The 15,072-nt window shown below is 47.9% G+C and overlaps 1 protein-coding gene across 1 annotated transcript in view; it reads left to right on the plus strand.

Annotated features, from left to right (window-relative positions):
* The first annotated feature begins 528 nt into the window (after positions 1 to 528).
* The window catches only part of BSN (bassoon presynaptic cytomatrix protein), an 89,729-nt gene continuing 75,185 nt past the window's right edge, over positions 529 to 15,072 (plus strand). Inside the window, exon 1 of the mRNA XM_059940593.1 lies at positions 529 to 722. Within this exon, the coding sequence (XP_059796576.1) occupies positions 529 to 722 (194 nt within the window). The remainder of the gene's footprint in view (positions 723 to 15,072) is intronic.

Raw genomic sequence — 15,072 nt, forward strand, 5'->3', positions numbered from 1 at the left:
GTCCCCTCTCTGAGGCCTGTTCCCACAAAGTCTGCCAGGTGGCACACTTAAGTTACCCAAATGAGAGCTCCCACTCCCAAGTTCTCTGAGTCAGAAAGCGCCACTGGCTCCAGGGCAGGGCACGGCGCGACGCCCCCACAGCCCCTTCTCGTGATCCGTGTCCCTCCAATCCTGGTTAGGTGGGAAGCTCCCACCAACCGCCGCTGGGCTCCTGATATAGCCCTCGCCGTTCGCGTCGGCCTCAGACGGCGCATGCGCTGGCGCCGACGGCTGTTTCCCTGCGACCCCGCTTCTGGCTCGTGTACTAGAGTCCTCACGGGCTGGCGGGAGCGCGCGCACGCGTGGGGGGGCGTCGTGTGCAGGGAAGGGGCACCCGGGCCGCGCATGCGCAGCGACAGGCGGCGGCGCGAGCAGGGCTGGGAGATGATGGCGGCGGCGGTGGCGGCGGTGGCACGGAGTGTGTGAGCAGCAGCCCGGGAACCGCCGGCCCGGGCCCAGTGCGACCCCGACCCCGCCCGGCCGCCCGCCATGGGCAACGAGGCCAGCCTGGAGGGCGGCGCTGGCGACGGGCCGCTGCCGCCCGGGGGCTCCGGCCCCGGCCACGGCGCGGGGAAGCCGCCTTCAGCACCGGCTGGTGGAGGACAGCTCCCGGCGTCAGGCGGGGCGCGGGCAACCGCCGGACCACCCGGTCCAGGCCCCGGGCCCGGTGCCGGCCCGGGCACGTAAGTGCGGGACACGGCGGCGCCGGGGGGGCGGGGATCTGTAGCCTGAGGCCGAGGCCGAGGCCGGGGCCCACGACCCTGCGGTCTAGTCTGGACAGCGAGGTCGGACGTCCGGCCACACTTAGAACCCAGCTGGTTTGGCATGAGCGGGTGGTCGCGGGAAGCGGCTCTCCCTTTACAGCCGCCCTGCCTTAGTAAAGCAGAATGGTGAGCGCAGGGTCAGTCCGGGCCTGCAGACCGTGACTCCGTCACGAACCCCAAATTCGCTTCCTCCCCAGTGCCGGGCTAAGGAGGGGCTTATGTAACCTCTGCCGGGTCCCTCTGCACTGGGGAGCAATGGGATGGAAAGCGTCCTCCTGTCTGCTGGAGTCTGCATGTGTCCATTGTGTTGGGCCGAGGAAAGAGCACAATGGGAGTGGCTGTCAGGGAAGATAAGTGTCACTGCGAGGAACAGAAAGATGTGGAAATAGTTGAACCATGAACTTGGTCATGCGCTTTCCTCAGGCATTTAGTGGCTAAAATCATCTTTGGAGGAAGGGAAAATGCCACTGGACACCAAAAGATACTTATTTAGGCTCATAAATACGAACAGGGTCATGTGCTTTCACAATGGTTTAGTGAAACACTTTGGGGTGAAGCAAAAATGCAGTTGAATCATCTAGAACCAAATATGTTCTCTTGTCTTATGATTTAGATTACCACCTCAAATCAGTGGACTGTTTTAAACAGAACATATCTGATCAAATACTGTGAAACCAGCTTGTTTAAAATGCATCCCGAGGTCCTATAAACAATCAAGTGGCAGTAAATGCAGTGGAAGGAAATGCCAATATATAATGAATCAGTAGACTGAAAACTCAGGAAAGCTACCAAGAGACAAGATAAAATGGGAGGCGTTATCTTTACACCAAATAGTCCTGGAGAGTAGCAAAACTGGGGAGTGCTTCTGGATCCATGTGAGTCTGCTGATAATGTTGCCTTGGCTTCTCTGTGTGGGAGCACATAAACTGTGAGGGAGCATAATTTTTGATTCTTTAGCTGCCCAACTGTGCCTTTCATGTGCTTATTTTCTCAGAAGTTGTTTCTTAGACAATTAACAGTAATGAAAGGCTCTTAGTAGCCTGAAACCTGCCACAGACAGACCAGCCTGTGACCATCCCTTTGAGAGGGGGGATTTACCCGTTTTACATTAGCTATTATGGTAATGCAGTTGGATAGCACACAGTTCTTAGCACTGCAAATACTGTCCATTTTGCTGCGTGTTGAGCTGCTGTTTGAGTTTTAGCTTGGGGGAGGCTCACTTAGGCTTTAGAGCTCTCCTTCCAGAGGAAAGCATCTACGGCTGAGTGGAAAAACACATTGTTGTTAGGAGTTCTCTATATGGGAAATTTGACATTTCTCTTCTGATAACCAAACAGGCTACTCTGCTTGTAGTTTATCTAATGTTGCAGAGCCAAGCATATGAAAATTTGCAAAGACTTGGGCAGCTCAAAGACACAGGAAGAGGCTAGTGTCTATTCATATTCCTTTTCAGTATTTCATTTCTACCCTGTCTGTGTGTGCTGCTACAGGGCAGACCCATGAACTACTGTGGGTTAGGGAACCATGGGCTCCTGCTGGATTTAGCAGTCACATAATCTCACTCCTGGCTGTGGGCAAGGCACACATATGGACCTGTGGAGCTAAGGTCCTACAGCTGTCAGGCTCAGGGGGTGAGCTGGCTGTTTGTCACCAAAGCTCTGAATTGGGGGTCCTTAGGAGATGGGATTTACTCTTCCAGCTGATATTTGCTTGTCAGAGCATCTCAGCTGAGCTGCACCTCCATGATACGTCTCTCCTTCAGCATCAGAATGGCTTCTACTTCCTCTCACCAGAGCGTCTCAGGTACCTGATGCCAAATTTAGCATGTTCTGTTCCGAGATGCTGCTGAACAGATTGGCCCATTGATGGAGAAAAAGCCCTGTGGCATGTGCTTCTGGGCATTCGGGAAAGGCATTGGCATAGTTTCAAGCCAGCTTGTGAATTTGGGGGAATTATACTGTGAATAGAGGTAGGTGGAGGGTCAGGTAAGGGGGAGATCATTTTACTAACCCCAAAGGGGAATGGAACTGAGGTCCTGGGGGAGTTGATTCCTGTCTCTTTCCTGTTGCTGTATTACCCCTTGTCACCCCAGGTTGAATTAGTCTTTTCATCCTCATACTGAGCTGACTTGGGTTCTGCGAGGGGGCAGCTCCAGCATCTGTGGCTGAAGAGCTTGACTAGAATCCTGTGAGTAGCAGTGCCACCACACCCATAGTGCTGCCTCTAACCTGTTTGGATGATATGGCACTTTGGGCATCAGAGAGTCTCTCAAGGCAGGGCTCTCTGCTTCTGGTCTCAGGGTCACATGTGCAGTTATATACGTTGTGCCTTTCCCAAGGAGTGCCAGGTCAGGGAAGGCTGAACTCTATCTCAGGCTCCAAGCTATATGCCTTGGTATGGGCTGCATCTTCCTACAGGAAGGGGCACCTTTCACTTATTCATTCATTCACTTATTTTTATGGCAGAATGCCTGATGTACAGTGAAGGTCCCAAGTTGATGGGATTTTACTTGTACACACATCACCAGTTCAAGAGAAATTTTATGAGTACTCCAGAAAGCACCTTTTAAAAAAATTGCACAAAGAAGCCACGTAGACCAGTGGCGGCCTGTTTAATCTACACCAGCTCTGCGGACTTGCAGAACTTTGACATTTGCAAATTGATCTTTAGTCAGTCAACCAAGGTATATTTACTGGTATCAAGAGCAAGCACTGTGCTGGGCTTTGTGGAGGGTCTGGAAGAATATATGATGCTCCCCTGTCCTCTAGCACCTCACAGTCTGGTTGGTCAGATAGCTCTTGAAGAGCTCTCAAAGAACAAAGTCATGGAAGGTTCCTAGGAGTGACACTGTAGGCAGCTCAGTGTTTGAGAAGTGTCAAATAGGTAGTGCTTATAGAAGGGTTGTCAAGTGAGAAGAGTGGAGAAGCAGAGCCAGGCTTCAAAAGAAGGAGAATCCCAAGGCTCCTTGGGAGAATGATGGGGATCTGAGAGGTGGAGAGAGATAGAAATGACATGAGGAGCGTGGTTTACACAGGCAGGGACAGTGAGCAGAGACTGGGGCCGAGTGCAGGGGTGTGGAAAGCTGGGGCAAACCAGGTAAGGCGCCTCCCGCTTGTTACCCCATTGAAATTGGTGATCAGTGCTGAGCTCTCACTCACTTCCAGTCCAGGGAGACATCTTGAGCCAAAGGCAGCTGGGCACAGAGAGCCTGGGCATTTGCTGGAAGGTGGTTGAAGCTGCTCTGAGAACCATACCCAGAGTTCCTTTCTCAAGATGGGTTTGCCATAATTATATCTCAAAAATAAATGAATGAATGAATGAATGGATTTGTCAGGCATAGTATCTCTGGTTTGGGATTAGCCAGACTTGTTATACTATGTCAGCTATCAGTCAGGCTCTAAAAAAATCTGGGATTAATTTGTAAGGCTAAAATGAAAGGATACAATTGTTAGGTTTGGAAATAATGATCCTTTATCATTTAGAGATCATGTGAGGCCATTGGATTCTCATGGAGGGCATGTCATGGAGTTTGCGCTTAAGTGACCTAACATCTGAATGGTGATGATGTCAAAAGCTCACCCAAAGGGGGCAACCATTTTTGCATTTCTTGCCAGGGAGAGAGGGACAGTTTTGATAATAAAGCTGTTCCTAGCATTAGTAAGACTGATAAGATGCTGCAGATACAAAAAAAAAAAAAAAAAAAAGTTATGGATGCATTAAGGGGAGGAAGTCTATTTTATTTAAAAAAAAACTTTTTATTATGGAAAATTTCAAACATACATACATAAAAGTAGAGAGAATAAGTTAATGAGCTCCCATGTTCCCATTGCCCAGCCACCACCATCATCAGCTCATGGCTGATTAAGTTTATCTATCTCCCTCACTTCCCACCCCCATCTTCGAGATATCCCAACATTTCATCATCAATATTTTAGTGTCTGTTTCTAAGAAATAAGGGATTTGTAGAAACATTACCACAGCACCATGATCACATCTAAACAGCTAACAGTCTCTTCTTAATCTTAGCAAATATCCTGTCAGGGTTCAATTTTTTTGATTATCTTATTAATTTATTTTTACAATTGGTTTGTTTGAACTGTGAACTAAACAGGGTCTACACATTGCATTTGTCTGATACATCTCTTCAGTTTCTTTAAATCTATATGTTCCTTCTCCTTTTTTCCCCATTGTGGTTTATGATTGGCTGTGTTATTTGTCCTGTGGTTTCTCATATTCTGGATTATGCTGATTGTATCCTTGTGGTGTCATTTAAGATGTTCTTCTGTCCCGTATTTTTCCTGAAAACTGGGAATTACATCTAGAAGCCATTCAGAATCACATTTCTCTTTTTGGCCAAGAAATTCTAGCTTTTTAAGAAAGAGTTCGTTGAGGGCTTCAGATGTGAAGGGACTGAGAGTTTGTTGAAAGTAGATCTAGACTTTGGACTAGTTTGGGAACCAAAGAACAACACAGTGGGCCACTTTTCTGTTCTTTTTCTAAAGTTCTCCTTCCACTGAGTAGGTCTGGTTCTGAGTTTAAGAAGTCAAAGCTTTCAGAGCCCCTGGATCACACCTTTTCACTCCAGCATAACAGGGGGAGCCTTCCCTGTATATGTAAGTAGCAGGCTGCTAGGAGAGAGGATTTGGGGCTTCAGTAAATCCTCCCCCTTTTCATAGGTCCTGCACATTTGAATGGGGCCCTTTCCCCTAGTCTGTGATGGATGTGGGGAGGGACAGACCTTGCTATGTGTGGGCTACTTGGGGAGAATCTGTACCTGGAGCCTGTGGCCCATACGCAATCATTTGGTGCTGACTGTGGAGACAGGTTGGCAAAGCTGTCGTAATAGTTATAACTACCATTGCTGGGTGCCTGTTCCACCACAGTCATTCCTCTAGGTGTTTTACACACACTTATTCCTTACTCCACCTGCCTGGCCATACAGCTCCTGCAGGCCCCATCTATCCTGGCCTTATTCGTCCTTCCTTCCCAGGGACTCACTTTTTAAAATGGTGAAATGGTGGCTGAGACCTACCTGCCAGCAGCAAGGGCCAAGTGTCACTTTAGGACTTGAGGCCCTCCTAGTAAGCTGGAACTTAGTGGACAATCCAGCTGTGGGGACTCCTATCTCAATTGGTGCCAGGGGCATGTCATGCTGGTCTTGGTACTGCATTCGTAGGACTTGCGCAGGTTCCTTTCCTGCAGGGCCTTCTGCCATCTCCGTTCACCAGTGTAGTGGTGGAAGCTGATTGTAGCTGGGGAATGAATTAGGACCCTGGCCTATGGTAAGGAAGATGAATTCTGGTGTCCCATCCCCCCGTGGATTGGGCCTCTGGTGGGGGTCTGTCCCTTTCTGGCATCCTCTCAGTGCATGTGTCTTATACTTTAGGTTCTGGTCAGCTGTGCCCGTAGGATGGAGAAGAGGAGCATGCTCCCTGATTGATCTGTGCTAAACCTTGGCTGCCCACGCTGGTCTCAGGGCTGCTTTGATCTCTCCTTCCTGTACTTTGCTCTTAGGGGCATCTAGGGTTAAGAGAGCCTTGCTCTAGCAGAGACCTCTTACGTGGTATCTCCACTTCCTTCTAACAGGAGGGACACATGGAGGCATATTGGGAGCCTCCAGAGAACTTTAGGTCACCCTTGAGATCAAATCCAGATTTCTTTGGAGAGGCCTGGGTGCTTCTGAAGTGGTGGGACTGCTGTCAGGGCCAAAGGTGAGGAAGAGATTTTCCCTAAGGAGTAGTGGAAGGACTTGGTCCCAACCACTGAGGAGATCAAAGAGCCTCAGCAGCTTGTCTAGGAACTCACACAAGGATCACCCAACCTGGTCCCATCTGGGACTGCCCCTATACACAGAGGAGCCCAAGCTCTCCAGTGCCCCAGGCTCAGGGAGGGGGATGTGCCCGCCCCCACCCCCAGGGATGCTGGAAGAACCAGTAAGACACTTGGGTGCTTAGGAGGAAAGGAGAGATAAGGAAATTTCCTGGTAGTCGCATCCATACATTGGATACGTTCGTGTGTGCTGGTAGGTAATAAGGATCGTCTGCACTTTTTGTATACGGGAGCAGTTATGAGGGATTTCTACAGATAAATTCTACTTAGAAGTAGGAGGACTTTAAAGTGATGTTCAGCCACGTATTCAGGAAACCCTTTGCTGAGCACCTACTGGATGCCTATCCCCGGGTGAAATGTGAGGAACAAAGGAAGGCGCAGGATATGGGCTCTGCCCTCAAAACGGCTCACAGCGTGATGGGAGAGAAAGAGAGACTTCAGTTCAGATCTTTACCCTCAACTTCCTTAAATTAGAGTTTGCTCCTGCCTTCTCTTTTTCTCACGAAGGTAAGAGAAATGAGCACACGATTAAAAGGGTTTGTATTATTTCATCTTCTAAAATAGTAGAGCACATATTTGTATGGTGTTCAACAGCTTACAAAACACATTCACAGCACTAACTTACTCTGTTGGGAGCTCCAAAGGTCTAACAGGAGAGATTCAGAAGAACAGCCAGCTAGCTGACTTTAGCAAACCCAAATGCCATACACTGAGCACAGCTGGAGAACCACGTCACTTCCCTGCTTCCTGCTCTCAGAAGATGGAAAATTTAGCAAGAGGATGGGAGGGCCTTGAGGACAGGAAAAGGATCTGGAAGTAGGACATTTGAGCAAAGGACAGGGTAGGGTGGGGTGGGGGATGAAGAATGGTGGAAGCATCCTGGGTAGGGGTCAGAAACTCAGGTTTTAATCAGTCCTGATGTTGCCTGAAACTGGCTGTATGTGTTGGGTAGGTCCTCAGTTTTTTTCCATCTGTAAAATGAGAAATTTAACTAAATAATCTCCAAAGTCCCCTCCACCTCTGACAGCTTATTTCTGTGAGATGATTGAAAAGGAAGGGCGATGCTTCCCACTGTTCAGCTTCACAGAGGAGAGAAAACAAGTACAACGTGCAGCCTTTAGGTTAATTAGAAGAGCTTTAAATGAAGAGGATTGCTCTTCCATTGTGCCCCAGAGATCTTCCGGAGTGGACAAAATGACCTCACAATCAAGCCTGGAGCCAGGAGAGGGACTGGCTGCTGCCTTGCCACTTGGTTGCTCCTGGTAAACACGGGCTCTTGAAAAGCTCTTGGCATCCTTCTACTGGCTTGGCTGGCCAGCCAGCAAGGCTCCCACCTGGACCTGCAGAGCCTGCTGCAGGATTCCTTTTCCCAGCCGTGCTCGACTGCTTATCTCCTGAGTGTTGTCCCATCTGTATCCCACAGGTGCTCTGGCAGCAGCCAGTGTGCTCACGATTTCCAGGGGAGCCAGAGTTGGCAAACACTTCGTGGTGGGGGAGGTGGGGCATGGAAAGGGCTGGCCTGAAAGAGACTTTAGTTCTGCCCCCTTCAGTTGGCAGTTGTACAGCTTCCTTCACTTGTAGAGTGAGGAGATGGATGTGGTACTCGCTGCAGTTTCTCCAGTAGCTCCGTGGGTTCTGTGGGCTCAGGCCAGGTCTCCTCCAATGTCAAGGTCTGGCATGTGAGACCACGTCCTTCAGGAGCATGGTTTAGCTTCAGCACGTGCTATGTTTGCTCTGTCCTTTTATTTTGAGCATCTAATCCAACACCTAATGGATACCAGCATGGCTGCTTCCATATTCCCTGAAGGCAGGAGCTCTGCCTTGGTGTGAATACCCCAGTGGTCCGTGGCCTCTGGTCCCTCCCAGGCAGATGATTCCACTGTTGGAAAGTTCTTCTTTCCCTTTGTGGGTCTCCTTATACCTCCTGTCTCTGGGTCCTGGCTCTGCCCTCTGGGCCGGCTGACTTATCCACTCACAGTTTTGGCAGGAGCTCACTGTGCTCTCACCTCCTCAACCCCGGTCTTCTCTCTAGGCTTCTCCAGCTCCTGTGGCTGGAATGTGACTCTGGGACCCTTGCTGACCTGGGCTGTCCTGCCCAAGACTGTCAGATCCTGAGGACAGGAAGGCTCAGAGAACAGGGCTCAGGGCTCAGCATGTCACATGGACTGTGAGTGACACAGTCTGAAGGATGAGGGGCCTTGGCTCATGTTGCCTGAGAACACCATCCTAAACCTTTGTGAGCACTCTCTGGCACTGCACCCCACAGTTGTCCAGCCTCATGCTGGGCATCTCAGCATGAAGGCTGGGTTCCCTCCATCCTGGGCTTGTGCGACCTGAGTGTGAATCTTTGGGGGTTGTGCATGGGTCCCTGCCATGACATCTCTGGTTGTACTTAGAGATCCCTTCCAACCTAGTGAGACCCTTTTGGATCCTGACTCTGTCCTCTGAACTGGGGTAAAAACTAAGGCAGCGTGATTGTTTCAGTAATCATGCTATGTGAACTTCTCCCTTTCCTATGGCCCTGTGAGCCCACTTTCCAAACCCCTTTATCTGATCTTGAGTGGCCAGTGTTGGGTTGTAGAGGCCACAGCCTTGCTAGCTTGGGTTTGGAGTGGTGCCAGCTGAGGACAGTGGCAGAGACAGGGCTGGATTGGAGAGGCAGCCACCGCTTGCATCTTAGCCGTGGCAGCCCCTGTGCAGGCTTGTCCTTCCCTGGTTGGCCAGGTCATGCTGGCCTCCCTTTGGGGTGCGTTGGCCTTTGGCTCTGTAGGTTAGATGTCCCCAGGGGCAGCAAATGCTCTGCAGATGAAAGTTGCAAACACACATAAAAGGAGAGAAGATGGTATGGTGAACTCCCTGCTGTGACCCCATCACCCAGCTTCAACAACGATCAGTGTTTTGCCAACTTGTTTCATCTATATTCCTCCAGTTTTTTTTTTTTGGCTGGAATATTTTCAGTCAAAATCCTAACATATCATTTCACTCATAAATACTTTAGGATGTACCTCTCATAGTTAAAAGATATTTTAATTTTAATCCAATGACATTATCACAGCCAACAAAGTTAACTGCAATTTTTTTTCAAACTTTATTTACGTATGTATGTATTTATTTATTTATTTATGGCTGCGTTGGGTCTTTGTTGCTGCGTGCGGGCTTTCTCTAGTTGCAGCGAGCGGGGGCTACTCGTTGTTGCAGTGCATGGGCTTCTCATTGTGGTGGCTTCTCTTGTTGTGGAGCACAGGCTCTAGGCGTGTGGGCTTCAGTAGTTGTGACTCGCGGGCTCTAGAGCGCAAGCTCAGTAGCTGTGGCGCACGGGCTTAGTTGCTCCATGGCATGTGGGATCTTCCCTGTAATTTCTTAATATAACCTAATACCTAGTCCATGTTCAATTTTCCTTGATTATCTCAAAAATGGCTTTTTATTTAAACATTTTTTTAATTAAAAAAAATTTTTTTTAGCAAGAGAAAACACAGATTTTTATTTATGTATGTATGGGGGAGTTCAGAGAAAAATGTGATTTCCGAAAATGACTTTTGAGAGTTTGTTTGTTCAAATCAGAATCCAAACAAACCTTGCATATATATAGACTATTATATATATGTAATGTATATATGTGTACTTATTTTAAAATAATGATAGATATTTTTACTAACAATACTAATGAATATAGTTTAAAATTCGCTTGCAGTTTCTTTTGTCCTTGGTTTATATATTTTCAGGAATGTGTAGTCAAAGTTCTGTGTTTTATTTATTTATTTTAAAATATTTATTTATTTATTTATTTGGCTGCACCAGGTCTTAGTTGCAGCACGCGGGATCTTCGTTTCTGAGTGTGGGATCTTTTAGTTGCAGCATGAGGGATCTAGTTCCCTGACCAGGGATCGAACCCGGACCCCCTGCATTGGGAGCGTGGAGTCTTAACCACTGGACCACCAGGGAAGTCCCAAAGTTCTGTGTTTTAGAGTTATTAGAAATGATTCTTCTCTGTGTGGTTATGCTACTAAGAGGCTATACAATTAAGGTTTGTTTTTTTTTTTCCAGTTTGTGTTCAGTTTGTAAGGATTGCTTTTTGATCGCTTACCTGTTGCCACTGTCATACTGCACAGTAAATCAACCAAAACTCAGTGGCTTCAAATAGCAATTTTTAATTCTCACTCATGCATCTGCATGCTGGCTAGAATTCATTGATCTAGGCTGGGCTCCAGGCTGTAGGTGAGTCCAGGTCTGTTCCACGTGTCTCTCATCCTCCTCAGACAGCAAGCTAGCCAGGGCATGTTCTTCCCATGGTGATGACAGATGCACAAGAGGGCATACCTAACCACATACACACATTTCAAGCCTCTGCTTGAAATGACACAACTGCTAACATTTCTTTAGTCAAAGCAATTTTTAGTTAAGCCCAAAATCAAGGTGTGGTACTGTAGTTACTATGGCTACGTAACAAATTACCCCAAAACTCAGTGGTATAAAACATCCATTACTTTGCTTATTAGATTCTGTAGGTCAAGAATTCAGGCAGGGCACAGTGGGATGGCTTATTTTTGCTTCACAATGTCTGGAGCTTCAGCTGGAAGACTTGAAGGCTGGGGACTGGAATCATTTGACATGTCTTCATCATATTCATGTCTTACAGCTGATGCTGGCTATTAGCTGAGAGGGCCTCAGTGCTTCTCCATGTGGACTAGATTGAGCTTCCTCACAACATGGTTACTGGGTTCCAAGGGTGTCCTGAGAAAGGAAGTCAGGTGGAGACTGTGCTGCCTTTATTACCTAATCTCAAAAGATGTGCATTGTTACTTCTGCCATACTACATTCATTGGGGCAGTCACAAAGTCCTGCCCAGATTTGAGAGGAGGAGACAGACTCCATCTCTTGATTGGGAGTGTCCAGGTTCTATAAGAGCATTTGAGGGCTTCCCTGGTGGCGCAGTGGTTAAGAATCTGCCTGCCAATGCAGGGGACGTGGGTTTGAGCCCTGGTCCGGGAAGATTCCATATGCTGTGGAGCAACTAAGCCCGTGTGCCACAACTACTGAGCCTGCACTCTAGAGCCTGCAAGCCACAATTACTGAGCCCACATGCCACAACTACTGAAGCCCATGCGCCTAGAGCCCATGCTCCACAACAAGAGAAGCCACTGCAATGGGAAGTCTGCGCAGCGCAACGAAGAGGAGAACCCCCTTGGCGCAACTAGAGGAAGCCCGCGCGCAGCAACGAAGACCCAACACAGCAAAAAAATAAAAATAAATAATTTTTTTAAAAAAGATCATACGAGGGAATTTGCTGGTGTTCCAGTGGTTAGAACTGCAGGGGGCGCGGGTTCGATCCCTGGTTGGGGAACTAAGATCCCGCATGCCATGTAGCTTGGCCAAAATAAAAAGAGCATATGAGACTGGAAATTTCGCTGAGATTATTTTCAAAAATAGAGTCTGCTTCAGCTGGGAAAATGTACTGCACTTCTAGTGGGAGGAATTGCAAAGTCACATGGTAAAGGGCAGAAATCCACGGAAGGTAAAGAATGGAGAACAATGCCATCTACCATATTTTTTCTTTACCATTTAATTTTCTTAAAATTATGTAAAACTTTCATGTGATTCCAAATAAAACAAGGTGTATTGAGAGAAGTCTAGTTCCATCTTGTTGCCTTCCACTTTGTTCTCTGCCTTCCCTGATAAGAAACCATTTTTATCAGATTTTTCCATTGTTTCTTTTTGAAAATATGAGGAAAAATATACATTTATTTACCTTTCTTTTTTATATAAAAGGTAACAGATTCTAAACACTATACTTTGCCTTTTTTTCACTTAATATATCCTGAAGATCTCCTCATAGCAGAATATAGAAATTCTCCTGATTCCTTTTTGCATCTGGGCACTGCTCTATCATGTGCACATGCTATGGTTTTCCCTTGGGTATCAACCTGTGTCCAGTCTTTTGCTCTTACAAATAGCACCACAGTGAGGAACCTGGTATCTGTGTCATTTTGTATTTTTACCAGTGTATCTATGGGATATTTTGTGTTTTTTCCGCTGTATCTGTAGGATAGTTTCCTGTTGGATGCGGAAACAAAATGGTGAATGCACATTTTGCTATGTGTTGCCAAGCCTGAGGGGCAAGGGCAGAAGCTGGGAGCTAGTGAGGGGCTTGAACAGTATTCAGGTGTGAGAGGATGGTCACTGGACGAGAATGAGGAGGGGGCGATGGGGAGTGGGGAGGTGGGCGAGAGTGCTGAAAAGTGCTCAACTTCTGAATATATTCTGGCTGTAGAGTCAGCAGGATGGCTGAAGGGTTGGCTGTGAAGGGTTAGAAAAAGAAAGGAGTCAGGAGGACTCCTGAGTTTTGACCTGAGCATCTGGTGAACACTGGGGGCAACAAGGATGGGGTCTAAGATCAGGAGTTTTTTCCTGGACAGCTTGTGCTTTAGAGGCATCCAAGTGAGATGTTAGGTAGGCAGCTGGGTATTCTAGTCCCGGCTAAAAACATAAAGTAGCACTTCACCTGCAAAATGCTTTAATGTTGATGCCACCTGGTTCCTACAAGCACTCTGAGAAAGAAATAAGGAAGAGGAATAAATTGAGGCCATACTGGAGTTCCAAGAGGGCAAGTCAAGTATGTTCAACTCAACAAGCATTTATTTTATCAAATGAAGTGCCAGAAATGAAAACATTCACAAGAGGCCTGGCATTAAATGCCAACTGGTGCCTGGTTCCTGCCCAGGGCTGAGGATATAAAGGTGAACAGGTAGATTAGCATCCCTGTTTCCTACTACAGAGAATCTTTGAGTTAAACTTGATTGAAGGTATGGTCTCTGCCCTCTGGGAGCTCTGACTCACTCATTGGGAGATGCTCAGAAAGCCCACTGTGGTCCATCCTTCTCATCTTCACACACAGCTGCTAAAATAGATACAGAATTTGAGCCTCAGACCAGAGAGTTTACTTGAAAGTTCCGGCCCATCCCACAGGCTCTCAGAATTCATTGCTGGTTGGGTCTGAAGCCCAGACCACCAGAGCCACAGAGAACACCCTCTCACTGTAGGAAGAGTATCACTGTTCCTTCTTAACCCTCACTTATGTTCATGAAACTCCAGGAAGGCTGGACTGTGGTGTGGGAGAGGGTTCCCTTGGCAGATTTTGGGGATTGGGAAGAGGGCAGGAGGGAGGGAGCTCCAGATCTGGGGTTGCTGCTCTGGGGTGGTGATCTGCTCATGGGCCTCTGGGGTAGAGATAACATAATTTGACTCTGTGATGTACATTTCTCTGGGCCCTGGGGCCTGGGTGCAGGCTGTGGCACACGGAGCTGGCTCCAAAGCCAGTGGACTGGAGTAGGTCTTTCCCAGTGGCCAAGCATTCTTCTCTGCTCCCCTCCTGTACTGAAGCACTTTTGCAAATGATAGTGCTTAGTGCTAACTGCCAGGGTGAGAGGGGCTTCCTGCCAGGGTGCTTTCAGGGAGCTGTGATGCAGGCTGAACCTGTGGAAGAAAGGAAGGAAGGGAAGAGACAGAACAGGGCAGCTTGCTGTAGATTCTTCCAACAGACCAGGTCTGCCCCCACCCTACCCTTTACTCCCCAGCTTTGTCAGGGTGTATGGTGGAGCCCCTCCAAGGATCCCTGCTCTCATTGGTACTTGGCACCTCCCTGGCCAGCATGGTGTACCCCTTAGATTGCCTGAGCTGAAACACAGACTGAGGGGCAGCAGGTACATGGCCTCTGTGCTGTCCCTACCCAGGTACCCAGTCAGGTATGAGGAACCCTGGGAAACACATCCAGGGCTCCAGGGACAGTTGTCACACTACCAGCTCCTTTTATTTTTTAAAAATATTTTTAAAATATATTCTTTTTCATATTCTTTTCCATTATGGTTTGTCACAGAATATTGAATATAGTTCCCTGGGCTATACAGTAGGACCTTGTTGTTTATCCATCCTATATAATAATTTGCCTCTGCTAATCCCAAACTCCAAATCCTTCCCTCCCTTACCCTCCCTCCCCCTTGACCAGGTCCTTTTCTAAATGGTAAGAACCTCCACACCCCTGAGTGTGGTGTGAGAAAGAAAAATGTCCTCCCTGTCCTCAATTCATAGAGCCTGGTGGGGACCCTTGGGGGCAACACTGCCCCTTTCAGTTGCCAAGACCTTGACTCCTGCTCAAGGAGTACCACTCCTGGTGGTGCTGAAAACCTGTTTTAAGTGGCATGAAAAAAGAGGAAACTAGAAGCTTTGCCTTTTTGGAAACCATCCTGTGTTCCCTGTACTCCCATATGAGCCCTTATTCTGGGACTCTCAGGCTGGTGTGATGCAGGGGCAGTGACCCCAGGAGTAATTAAGGCTGAGTCTCCTGGCAAGGTTTTCAGGGAACATGGACCTTGGTCAGGCTCCCTCAGCTTCCTTTTCCTTAGTCCCTACTGGTGGCTCAGGAGAAACAAGACATTCAGATAAAGAT

This window comes from Balaenoptera ricei, chromosome 11, assembly GCF_028023285.1.
Source record: "Balaenoptera ricei isolate mBalRic1 chromosome 11, mBalRic1.hap2, whole genome shotgun sequence".
In the NCBI taxonomy this organism is placed as follows: Eukaryota; Metazoa; Chordata; class Mammalia; order Artiodactyla; family Balaenopteridae; genus Balaenoptera; species Balaenoptera ricei.